Source organism: Chaetodon trifascialis, chromosome 7 (genome assembly GCF_039877785.1).
Source record: "Chaetodon trifascialis isolate fChaTrf1 chromosome 7, fChaTrf1.hap1, whole genome shotgun sequence".
Classification (NCBI taxonomy): domain Eukaryota; kingdom Metazoa; phylum Chordata; class Actinopteri; order Chaetodontiformes; family Chaetodontidae; genus Chaetodon; species Chaetodon trifascialis.
The window spans coordinates 16,592,122-16,605,786 of NC_092062.1; the positions used below are offsets into that span (position 1 = coordinate 16,592,122).

The 13,665-nt window shown below is 43.5% G+C and overlaps 1 protein-coding gene across 1 annotated transcript in view; it reads left to right on the top strand.

Annotated features, from left to right (window-relative positions):
* Positions 1-13,665, top strand: part of itga10 (integrin, alpha 10) — a 24,981-nt gene continuing 11,316 nt past the window's right edge. The window contains exons 1-7 of the mRNA XM_070966016.1: positions 1-52; positions 6,258-6,369; positions 6,484-6,593; positions 6,695-6,783; positions 9,009-9,123; positions 9,225-9,352; positions 9,950-10,098. Coding sequence (XP_070822117.1) covers positions 1-52; positions 6,258-6,369; positions 6,484-6,593; positions 6,695-6,783; positions 9,009-9,123; positions 9,225-9,352; positions 9,950-10,098 — 755 coding nt within the window. The remainder of the gene's footprint in view (positions 53-6,257; positions 6,370-6,483; positions 6,594-6,694; positions 6,784-9,008; positions 9,124-9,224; positions 9,353-9,949; positions 10,099-13,665) is intronic.

Sequence of the window (13,665 nt, forward strand, 5' to 3'; positions counted from 1 at the left end):
ATGGAGCTGCGTAAATACCTGTTGTGCCTGGAGTTCATCCTCCTTCTTAAAGGTAAGAACTTTTTTTATATAATTATTTCCGTTTTTATTATAGTAAGTTAGATTTGGGTTGAAAGGCCAGCTTTAAATTTGTTTTCTTACACATTTGCTGTTTTTAAACGAGATGTAACCGCTTAATGATCACTGGAACAAGAGAGGAAAATGACTCACTCACGGTTCTTAAAGTTAAACCGTGAACTTTGGAGACTTTTGTAAAGTCAACCTCCTTGATTGATGCCTCTTCTTCGCCCTGTTGCTCTCCTGTCCTCCAGCACTGTCTCACCGGATGATATGGTCATTAACCTCCACAACTTTTGCACATTAACAGACAACATGTAAGAGAAATTGTGCCACACGTGTCTCCCTGAGTCCCAAAGAGCTTTGTTCTGTGTGACAGACAGCGACTGACCGTGAAGACATTCCTAACATGACTGTGTGCAGGAGAGTAGAGAAGCAGGCATATTAAAACATATGGTCACACTCCATTTGCCAAACAGATTAAAGCTATAGGAAGTTACGCATGAGTCCAAAAAAGTCATGGATCATGGTTCAAAGTCTGATCCTTCGGTAAATCTATCAGTTTGGGGAGGACCAAGGAAATATTCCATTCCCATTGGAGGCCTCCAGCTACCAGAAGATGTCTGGAGCAATCAGAGATAGTTGCATGTATCCTCCACCAAAAGGTTACTGGTTCATCTCTTCTTACAGCTGACACCTTCCTGACCCTGGCAGCTGCGTAACTCGACCTCACCGGCACTATCAGCCATTCCTATCGCTTAGACTTGATGTCTAAGGTTCCCCTAATAAGGCGTCCGTACCATGTGTGTTTTCTCCATGGAGCAAGAACATTAGGCTCCCCTCTTATACTCCCGTTGTGGCAGAGCAGCCTCACACACCTCATTGAGCCATTCCTGCTCACCAACAAGAAACCGAAGAAAGTGGCCATTGTTGTCTACCAAAACTAAGCGTTTACGCAGCTGATAAGAGCCGGTTTAACTCCTGCATTACGGCACCCAGCCGTGAAGCGAAGAGAGATCCATAGGCTGAGATATTAGGTTGTGGAAGGCGTGTTAACTTTCTACCTGCTCTGAGTCACACACACACACACACACACACACACACACACACACACACACACACACACATGCATAGATTGAGATGTTGGCATTTGTGCCAAATTTGAACATGTAGACCGAAGAACAGTTATTCAGCCAGTTTAAATGCTATGCAAAAAAACTTCCAATTTAGGAGCTGGGAAGTAAACAAGGAATCAAGCATTGAAGTTATTCACGCCACGTACTTATATACACACACACACACCCATTTACACATGCCAGCAGCCAAATGTTGCCTGTGGATAGGTTTTACACATTGCCCTCCATTAGCTGTTTGATTCAAGCATGTAGTTTTCCCCCTTTCTTACCATGTAAACTTTGATTTCATTTAACTTAGGTGATCTAAGTGTTCTCGCGCGTGTGTGAGTTTGCTAGCTTGTGCATGTGTCATACATGTTGGTGAGTGAGTATGTGTGCAATGTTAATGGTTTCAGCAGAGCTCCCCTGATGTGGGCAGCAGGCCTCCCCTGTCTGTTACACCCTGTTATGCTTTTACCAAGATGTCCAACACAGGTGTGTATGTGTTTAGCTCAGTTTCACCGGCCATTCATAAATTTTCACTATTATTCTCCCAGCTATCCTCTTGTGTTTTTTTCACTCTTCCATCATTTGCTGACTTTCATTCCTACTCCCCCTCTCCATCCACCCCCATTCCCCACGAGAGGGTGACAGAGATGAGAACAGAACATGACGGAGATAATGGAGAGAAAATCTGTGAAAGAGGGTGAGAAGAGGTGAAGGAGGGGGATGCACGGGAAACGTTATGAGTCAGTTAAATTAAGATGATAGAAACAGACAGCGGAGCCGACGTCTCTACTGCAGGACATTTCACAGACGTGCTGTAAGTCAGGGATGTAAATTAAAGAGACAGACAAGCAGAGACGGAAACTTAAGAATGTTAGTACAATTAAAACAATGTACTGTACATCAGTTTCTCTGCCCGCTGCTGTAAGTGCTGGCGTGTCTCTGCAGTATCCAAAACATTGTAGTGTCAAGTTCAGTTTCTGTTCCCTCAATAACACACATACACACATTCTACACAATCACAACCATACTCATCAGGCAGCAGTAGCGCCCAGAGCTGAACGTGTGGTCGAGAGGATCTGGACTCAGTTTGGCTTGATAAATGTTTGCCGCCAGTTGTCATGGCGATGGGTGGTCAGACGGGCTGCGGTATAGTGTCATATATAAAGCCCAATGAAAATGGAACCAGAGGACAGGGAAAACAGGGAACGATGGTACGGTTTTGTGGGAGTCGGCGGGGTTGGGAGGGGAGAGGGGGGCTTGCGGTACAGTGTGTGTTTGTGTGTTGTAGGAGAAGGGGTAAAAGAAAGGAGCAATTTATGGTTTATGAGAGAATGAGTGAAATAGGACCATGACGGAGAAAATCAGTAGCAGGGGTTGTTATCAGAGGCCTGGTTGTTGCGGAAAGAAGTTTGGAGAGGGAGAGGGTGGTCGCCGTCGCCACAAGAAAAGGCAGAAACATTTTACTGCACAGTGTATATGAGGGGTGATGGGAGAGGACTGGAGAGTATAACGTGTTACAACAAGGCTGGATGGGAAGAGTTTGTTCATTCTGGCTATGAAAAATTTATCACTGAGGAATCACTCTCTTCTTGCCTACGCATTATTCCCATTGGTGAAGCGTTTTAAACATCTGTGTGGAATCAGATAGATGGCTGAATTCGCTGGAGCTTTGGAAATATTGGAAACTCACGCAGATCTGCAAGATGAGCAGAAACGAGTCTACAGGCTCTGTGTGGCTCTACTCATGCACAGTGGTGCTCTGAGCTAAATGTTAATGTTAGCATGCTCGCAATGACAATGTTCACATGCTGTTGCTAAGTAGCTATGTTAACAGAGCTTGCCATCTTAGCATGATAACAATTACAAGTGACGTAGTGAGTGACGTACATGTGAATTCACACACCGATGGCGCAGCATTGGGGCAGTTTTTTGGGGGGGTTCAGTATCTTGCCCAAGGATACTTTGGCACGTGTTGGATCGAACCACCGACCTCCTGATCGGTGGACGCCCACTCTACCTCCTGAGCTACAGCCGCCCTATAACATGATAACATTTGCTAAACAAAAATGACAAATACAAATTAAAATTTGACCTAATCATGCGGCTAAATGAAAAGCTAAGAGATAACCAAAGTTATTTAAACCATGAATGTTTCATGGTAGTTCATCCAACAGTCGCCCTGACATTTGCCTCAAAACCACTAATGTGAACCTCATGGAAGCACTAGATGAAAATCCAGAGGATCTCTAAAAGGCTCCATCCTTTGGGGACCATGTTGTACCAATCCATTGAGGAGATCAGGGGGGTACCAGGTATCAGAGTATAAACGTGAATGTAGGAAAAGATTCATTATGTCCAAACTGGTTAGATAGCTGACTAGGAGCCTCACTCACTGACTGTGACACAACTGAATGAAACGTGACACACAACTCCTCACTTTGCTCCATTAATTTGCCTGTCCAATCAGAGAGCCTAAGGGGAAATTACATGACACAAATTACAAATTACTCAAGTTTAAGTTATTTTTAAAACCCAAATGATTCAGGGCTTTGGAGAAAGCACTCGGGCCTGGAGCCCAAGAAGCCACCACCACGCTCCAACGTTGGAGGAGATGTTCAGATATTTCACAGCATAACTGCAAAATTTGACCTGCTGGTTGCACGAAAGGAAAAGCAAGGGGATTACCAAAGTCAGCAGGAATCGTCCTTTAGGGAACATGGAAATCTGTGCAAAATCTTATGGCAATCCATCAAACATTTGTTGAGATATTGCAGTCTGAACATAAATGATGGACGGAGCGAAATTGCGGTTCCTAGAGTCGTGTTGCTAGTAGCTCGTCCAGTAAGTCAATCTGGGCACCAAAAAAGAAGAAACTTGACAGAAAAAATCAATGACATTACAATAAAAAACATCTGTGCGAGAGAGGCCATGAAAGAGCAGGTAGAAGAGACTGCCGTGTGAGAAAGGCCGGAGCAGAGATGGAAGAGAAACAGTGAGCGTATCTAGTTTCCCTCTCAAAACCAAGTGGAATCCCCTTCTGATTGGCCTGGCCGAGGTAACTGTGTGTGTGTCTGTGTGTGTCAGTGTGTATGTCTGGGCAAGTATCTGTATACAAGTGCGTGAGTAGCTGGTGTATAATCACAGCAGCAGGGTTCTGGTCTTATTCCCCATCCTGGTCTACATTCCTCCAGTGAAATCACTGAGGTATGTACAGTAGGAGAGTTGCTGTAGATGCCCCCCGGATGCTGCTAAATTACATGTCAGGTCAAATTCATTTTAACAGAACACATCCAACACATCCCGCTTTTCATGGACACAAATAACATGCAGGAGAGACACAAGAGGGACAAGCTAAATACCAACTGTCAAGAGTAGCATAGTGTTTCTCATTTCCTATGAGCAACTGACATCATACGGAAACGGTAAGTGTTTGTGGTGGCAAGTGTGAACCAGAAACCTGTCAGTCGTCTATTTCTTCTTTTACTGACATTCTGTCATTTCCTGATTTTAGAACGCACAGCAACACACAATCCACTCTGAAACTATTTGATGGATTGTATGTAAAGATAAGATCTGACACCAGGACGGAGGCAAAATATCTGAAAACTGGAGAAGAGTTGTGGAGCTTCAGAAATTTGAAATTACTTTAAATTCCCGGATACACAAATTCACAATAAATGAACTCACTAATGCAAAGATCTGCACTGTTGCTCATGAGTCATTAATCATAATCTTATTTATTTTGAGTTCTAAAATCAGTGAACTCTTGTTTTATTTGTTCATTCAGGCTTCACACTGATTAGCATATCAGGAAGCATTTAATAATCAATCCACCTCTATATTTTTTTTTCTGGTGATGGAAAAACATATTTAGACTTTCCCCTTCAGTCTGTGAAAAAAAAAAAAACATAAGACGTGCGTCTTTCATTTTGCCAGTTGGAGCATGTTTTCATGCTTCTGTTTACACTTAAGTGTTCACAACTCAGTGGACTGTCTGACTACCATCTTGTTGCTCTCTGTCTTCTCTCTGTCTCCTTCACCTCTCTCTCTGGTTATATGAAGGGCAGGCTTGTGTGTCGTAACAGGGGGCTTACTATACTCCATAGTTTTTCCAACCCACACCCTTCCCTGCCTTGCCTCTTCTCTCCCCTCTGCTCTCCCTCTTTCCCCTCAGACTGAACTCCCTTTTTCTTCAGAGGTTGCCTTTGGTCACTCTGTTTATCCATCTTTTTCAGCCCCCCTCCTCCCTCCCCCCAGTTCCCTCTCCCAAAGCCAAGAGGGAAAATAATAATCTGACTCTGCACTGTAGATGTACAGTTGTGTACACACAGTCTTGCCGAGAGTTAGATGAGATGATTGATACTGATCTCATGTCTGTACAACAAATACTAAAAAGTAGTCTGATACATAACACTTCACATAGTAAGACAGAGGTTTGTTGTTCTTACACTTCTGTTTCTGTGCCGATTAAACAAACAAGATATAACGTGTTAATTTGTGATGCTTTGGATGTGCGTGTAGGCAGATTTTCTTCCCTAAGAACAGAGCCAGGCTAGACATTTCCCCCTGTTTCCAGCCTTTATGCTAAGCTAAGTTAGCTAGCTGCTTGCTGTTCTTACACAAGAAAGCCAATGAGCATATATCCCAAAGTGTCAAACTTTTCCTGTTACACCCAGTTTTCTCCTTCTTAAAGTTGCTTTAAGGTTGAAAAAATAATCCTATTCCTCTCAGTCTGATCGGACCACATTGAGATTGTGTTCCAGCTTGTTCCACCCCTTCGTTTGAGCGATGTTTACACTGAGTGAAATCCTTTTATGCCTGCACCATTTCATCAGATGTAAATATTCAAGATGTCTCACAAATCATTTTATATACATTTACTCAAAATTCAGCATGTTTGACATGTTTGGCACCTTTGGAAACTTTTGGATCGTCACTAGAATGAATGTTAACGTTTTTGTGGGTCTGTGTCACAGTATGAGTGACTGATCCACCAGCCTCTGTGGTTCTGAGGAAATGCCAAGATTGAAAAAAAGAAAGAAACTTATCTACATTATAATCTCTTCTGTCTTTCAGAGTTGTGTCAGTGTTTCAACATAGATGTAAAGCATCCACGCATCTTCACCGGTCCAGAGGACTCTCTGTTTGGCTTCTCTGTTTTACAACATGAAGCAGATGGAGAGAAATCGTAAGTGTGTGTTGAAAGACAAAGAAAGACAAACAAATAATTAAGCTGCCATAATGCCTACACAAAGAGGACATGTCACGATGATAAATGACCGACTCTGTTGTTCTGTTGAAGGATGCTGGTCGGTGCTCCCTGGGATGGGCCGCCCAACAACAGGAAAGGAGATGTGTACAAATGCGTTGTGGGAGAGGAGAAGACCTCAAACTGCAGCAAAGTGAATCTAGGTGAAAGAAACAAATATACTCAAAAAGTCAACTCCCCCTGAAAGAACTCACATCAAGTGTAGATGTTCTGCCCAATAAACTGCTCTGTTTATCTGTCGCAGGCGAGACTGCTCTGCAGAATGTCTCTAAAAGCCTGAAGAATTCTCACCTGGGAATGACGCTCACTCCAGACTCACCTGACGGCTTCCTGGTATGCAACACTGAGAAACAAGGCCTTTTATTTTATCTACATGGGCATCTGGCTCGTGTGTGGACGCCTGAGGGGATGTGGTGAGGCCAGGTTGTGTTTGTTTGCCAGAATTCTAATGAATCATCTCCGTTGGTGCGTTTTTATTTGACTTTAGATGTGACCATGTGCGGTTCACTCATCCCCTCTTTCGTGGAAACCTTTTTGGAGATTCATATGCACATGTCACATGTCAGACACAGGCCGGTGAATCACTTTCTTAAAGAATTTGTTCATGGATTCTGTTACACATGTAGGATGTTAAAAACTTAAAGTGGAGATGTTTTTCAGGTCTGAATGAAAAATTTGGATATTTTCTTTTCAAAATGTAGTTTTTTTGGATATAAGTGAATCAGAGTTCATAAGGTGGTCAACCTCCCTCCATCCTCGCTTGTGAATGACTGAGCCTTTCCAGGATGCCCCTTTTATATCCAATCATGATACTATCACCAATGAACCTGTTCTGTTCTGTTACCAATGAACCTGTTTACCTGTGGAATGTTCCAAACAGGTGTTTTTGGGGCATTCCACAACTTTCCCAGTCTTTAGTTGCCTGTGTTCCCCTCGGGGGAGTCATAAATGTAGCTCTCGACTCCCTGCTTGGTTCTCCCTTTTGGGGAGTGACGAAGTCAAAGCCCAAACACCAAACATCAATTCTGTATAAAATCTACATTCGTATAATAATCTTTTCCATGAGAGTTGGCTGACTGAACTGATACCATGCTTTCAGTGCAGAGGCATAATACTGTAATTACTGTGATCATGCATGGCTGATTTCTGCTCTATTTCTGACTGTAAGAGGTACAGATTTGAGACTAATATTGTTTTTGTTCTCAAATCAAAGTCAAATCTTTAGGGAGTCAAGTCTCAGAGCAGTCAAGTGTTAGCCCCCATTTTTGTGACATAAGTCTCACTCCAGACTCACATCTGAAGTCGAAAACTCTCATGCGCACATCCTGCTGTTGCTCTCCAGTCCTCATTTCTCCAGTTTTGAGGCTTCTGGCTTGCAGATGAACACACTTCGGCCTGAGCCAGCAAGCAGGCATGTGTGTTTTTATGTGTGTTTGTATGTTAGTTACTGTGTCCATGTTCCTGTGTCTGTTTGTAAGTGTGCGTTATGCAAGTGTGTTTCAGTGTTTGCCAGGTTTTTACTGCTGCTTCGGGTGTGGAGTCGTGTACAGTTCACGAACGATCCAGCTTAGCCCATTTGAGAGAGTGTGTGTGTGTGTGTGTGTGTGTGTGTGTGTGTGTGTGTGTGTGTGTGTGTGTGTGTGTGTGTGTGTGTGTGTGTGTGTGTGTGTGTGTGTGTGTGTGTGTGTGTGTGTGTGTGTGTCCCTGTGTGTTTATCTTAACCCCAGTGGTCAGGTCTATAACAGGATCGGAATGCGTCTCCGGCCCTTTGTTAATGACAGACCTACCAAAAGCCATAGCACCTCTCTTGCTTTTCTCCGTCTTCTCCCTCCCTCCTTCCTCTCATCTGTCTCTCCATCCCTTCTTCTCCTCCTGTCTGTGTGCCTGAGGAGAAACCCGTCCATAATGACAGGGCAAGCAAAACCAGGATGTTTCTCTTTCTCTCATTCTAGCCCCGTTTCACCCCACTTTCCTTCTCTCTTTTGTCTCTCTGGTGTATGCGCAAGTTTCTCTTTTATCTCCTCTTTCCGCACTCTCCCCCCCATGCCTCCCTCTTGGTATGAAAGCCAAATAAACGGCATGCTTTGAAGACAGAAATATTTTTATACGATGCCCCCCCAACCCCGCACTCACCCCTCTACATTTAGCACAATCAGATTTAAATTGGTTCGCTGGTCTGCTGTTCCAGCTCTGTTAAACCACTCATGACAACAGTGACTGCCAACACGTCAACAATAGTCTCCCTCTCTCTGCCTCTCCCTCATTTTTCTATCCCCCAAACCACACTATTGTAGTTTTTCCATGACTTACTCCCTCTCATGACTTGTTTTCTTTTTGTTCCTCGTCTAGCCCTCATTTACTCCTTTTTTTCTGTGTTTATTTGCAGGTCACCCGACCACATTCATTAAAGCCTTTGATATCAACCGAAAAGCCACCTGCATGTCTTGCACACCAATAATTACAAATAAAATCCCCTCAAATTGGCTGTAGGTGCTCCTGCAATTGCTTCACCTGTAAGACAGATGATGTTGATGAGTGTGTTTGTGTGTGTTTGGCAGGCCTGTGCCCCTCTGTGGTCTCAAGAGTGTGGTACGTCTATGTTCAGCACCGGCATCTGTGCCTCTGTCAGCGATGACCTAGAACCAAGAGAGACCATCGCTCCAACAGCGCAAAGTAACCACACATTTGCACACACACACACACTGAGTCAGAGAAACATGCTGCACAGGCCTGCTTTAGCTAACCAAATATTTTTAAACTCCCACATGTGGCAGGGTGCTCCACATACATGGACATCGTGATCGTGCTGGATGGCTCCAACAGTATCTACCCCTGGTACGAGGTCCAGAACTTCCTCAGCAACATCCTCAGCAAGTTCCACATCAGCTCGGACCAAATGCAGGTAAAAGTGCAAGTTGATGTGTATTTGCGCTGCCTATAAATATTATTTACATTAGTAATGGAAACTTGTGGGTTTGAATTAGTGTGAGCCCCCTGCTTAAACCACCGAAACCCCATAACTGTTGCCCAGAACAGTAAGACAAGCTGGTCCCTTGAGTGAAAACATGCATAGAGTGACACATATTGCCAGTTTGGCAAAATAGGACCAGAATGAATTGCTTTAGTAATGTAAAGGGACATGAGCCGAGTTATCTTGAGGTTGCGGAGGAATGGAAGTTGGAAAGGGGGGTCTGGGGACATTATTCTGAGCTACAAGAGTAGTGAGTAGAGGTTTGGGTTTTGAAAAGGGAGGGTGGGGGGTAAGGGGTAGCAGGCAATGTGAGGTGAAGAGGAAATACCTCTGGTTTTTGAATGAATTCAAAAATTCCCAAAGTGCACTGTTTGCTTTAAGAACAGGATTGGTACTTAAAGAGATAGTTCACCCCAGAAACAACAGTCTCAAATGTTGCTTTCCACAACTATGTACCAGCACAACCATGAACATGTGTCATTATTGAAACGTGTGTGTGTGTGTTTATGTGTGTGTGCGCACATTCAGGTTGGCATACTGCAGTATGGTGAGGTAGCTGTCCATGAGTGGTCTCTGAAGGACTACCAGACCACACAGGAGGTGGTGGAGGCCGCCAAGAACATCAGCAGACAGGAGGGACGGGAGACACGCACTGCATATGCCATCCACATGGCCTGGTAGGCCTGTCAATCACTGCTGCTTCACTCTTACCAGCTGATGTTCTTTGTACTGAAACTTACTGTAGATTTGGCTGGCTGACTGGAAAATGCTTAGATTTTTGGTATAACATCCTCAGGGGGTTTCTCTACGTATATTACAGTGTAATTTATAGTTACAATGACTATCAGGGGTATTTTCTTTTAGTCTGTTGATGATATCCTCCAGTAAGATTCCATCAGGACTAGAGAAAACAGCGTACATGGAGTACTCAAAGCTGCTCTAATCATTATTTTAATTTAACAAAGGATCAAATGACTGAGCATAATGTGAAAGGAATTGCTCACAGTGACAGACAAATGCATAATTATGATAAATCCTCAACTCTATCCAGGGTTTTAGCATCTTTCAGCTCCCTGTTTTGGTTTTACAGCCTGCAGCCTTACTATTTTGTCTCTCTCTATCTGCTCTTACATTTCCAGCCAGAGCAGGCAGCTGTGTCCACTAAAATGACTCAAGCCCTCGATACACTTCTTGCCCATCATCAAACAGCAGACAGTCACAGTTAGCAACTAGCTGGTGAGCTAACTAGTGGATCACTTAGCATAACGGTTAGCAGCTGAGCGATCTGGTGGTTTTGCCAGGTGAACACCAACAGAACTTTAAATGAACGACAATGTAGCTCTGTGTCTGCTGGATGAGTAAATAAGCATTTGCTTAACAACATAATGAGAATATAATATGTCACTGTTAAAAAAGCCGTTATTGCAGATTGCAGATTCTTTAACCTACTTCGGGCTGTATTATTGCCCAGCTTCTCATCACTGTCATGACTTCTTCATAGAAGTATGTTGTGGGTATTTAAGCTGGTAACCCAAGTCTAAAGAAACAGCTCTATAGGTTGAGGGTCAGTGGCTAGATGAAAACCTCTAAGTCTTAAAATATCTCTTCCCTTTCAAAATAAAATTCCTGCTTTATTAAAGTCATACCCACATAGAGCACCACACCCAGACCTGATGTGTGGCCATTACTTCCATTTTGGGATGTGTGTCTTGGAGAGGTATTCTACTGCGCACATGCGCAGACACCCACCCACACACACACACACACACACACACACACACACACACACACACACACACACACACACACACACACACACAGGTAATTGGAGAGTTCCTGTTTTGTGGTACATTTAAAGGTTCAGGTTGGAGACGTTTAGGAGGAACATTTAAAAGGTAGTTGAAAAGCAATGACTGGAAAATGGAGCCAGTAAAATAGTCTAACTGCGGCATTTAAGCACCAGTGACAGGAAATCCGGATACTACAGCACACTCTCTCCGCTCTTTACCTTTCACTGTCACTACCTTTCCCTCCCTGTGGACTATGACAAGAAAGAAAGACAGAACTTGTTACTCAGAGGTCATTTTTAAATCTCTAAAGTCAAAGTTTGTGTGTCATTCAGTAAATCAAGCAGTTGCAGTTTTTGAAATAATTGAAGAACTTCTGTTTGGACTTACACACACATCACATATGCATACTCCTACTCACACACGCACAGAGATGGACAGATAGCAGTGCTGGGAATAGGCAGGAAAGTGACGGGGTAGAAAAACAGTGAGATTAGCTGAGCTGGACTAGCCGGCTGCTGGCTCAGCACGGCTGCAGGTGTGGCACAGCCTGACCCAGACCTGGTCAGCCAAGTAGTGCTCCTGCAGCTGTAAAAACACACACAGACCCTTACAGTACATACATGCATGGATGAACACAGACACACATATTAAGCCCTCACACCATACTCTCAAAGTCACATACATGCATTGCATTACTATACTTACAAGGGCTGACATTGACTGCATTCATGCTTTGGTCTCCCCTAACCTCAACTTTAACCCTCTTCCTTACATGTTTGACCTTTGACCTTTACCCTGACCTTGTCCTTATTATAAACTTAACCCTAAACCCAAGCACTTAGCTAACATAGCTCCTAAATATATCGCCTTGGAGGCTTTTGCTGATTTTATTTTAGTGTGGACAATCAGTACACACCTACACAGAGCTGGAGAGTTAAGGCTTGACACCAACAAATTTGAGGACTTGACTGGGAAGTGAGTAAGACCAGACTTAAGACTCGACTGTCTCGGACATATGCTCATAGCTAGCTCATTATAGTCAGTAGGAATATACCCACCAACTCTTTCACACGTAACCAGATATACACATGCTATGAAAGTTGTGTGATGTATGGGGAAAACAATAAAAAGCTAAACAAGCTCAACACCAGTTTGCAATGGAAAGGACCATACTGAGGTAAGCTACGCTAGCTAACATTAGCAGAGATTCAAGGTGCTAGTAATCGTTTGTTACCATAGGATGAAGCTAAGATAATGGCTCATATTCAAACACACATACATGAGTGGTATCGATCTTCACATCTAAATCTTGGCAAGAAATTTCCAAAAATGTTTGTGTCACAGTTTTAAAAGGGAAACTTTTAGCAGGATACTGAAGCCTTAATTGTGCCTAGTGGGAAACAAAGTCCACTTTGCTTTGGATGTGCACACGGTGTGTTGATGACATGTGAATGACAGTACAGAGTGTACAGAGGACTTTTTGAACGCAGAGTAGATGACAGACTGATGCATGAACTTCAAACAGCCCTCTACAATTGGATTAGCCACTGATTTTTACATCACTCCACCCGTCTGCGACGCTCTCACTCACCCACACACAGACACACAAAAGTACACTCACAGACCGCTGTGCCGTGTCATTACCACACTGCTGTGACTCCATAAAATGGGTTGTAAATACAACCAGGCCTCCCAATTAGCTCCACTCACTTTCTCCCCTCTTTCATCTCCCCTTCCCTCTTTCTCATCTCCTTGTGTCTTTCACCCAAATTTTTCTCTTCTTTCCCTCCTTTCATCCCTTACCTTCTTACCTGTTTGTGTCTCGTCATTTCTCTCTCTCTTTTCCCTTCACCACATTTCTTTCCACTTTTATATTTCTTTCTTCTCTCTGTCCTCAGTTTTATTTCGCTGTATACATCACACAATCTTAATCCCACATCAGAGCAGGATTTGCACCCCTCAGCTGTAATGTTTGGCTTCATTCTGCTGCCTTTTACCATGCTTTTAATTTGGAGTCCCAACCCCTTTCTCTCCTTTCCAATTATTGTCCTCAGTTTTTTCTGTTTTCTGCCTTTTCTCTAGATACTTTCTATCTTTACAGGCTCATCATTTACGTTTGCTATCTTTCTTTTCACATCTTCTCCAGTCTTTCACTCATGTATTTGTTCCTCTCCATTATTTTTCGTCCACTCTTCTCTTCTGTTTTCTTCTCTCCTCTCCCTCACTGCTCCCTATGTAATTTGCAGACTGCATAGGGGAAACGGTTGTTTTTAACTCTGAGTTTCTTGCGGCTGACCACAATGTTATATTTAGGCAAGGGCTGGAGTTAGGCCTGAAAATGACTGAGTTCACTAGCAGTGACTTCTCTCCCCAGCTCGCTGTGTGTATGTGTGTGTGTGTGTATGTGTGTTGGTCTGAGGCTTACCAACCCTATTCAATGCTTGAAGCAGGTCC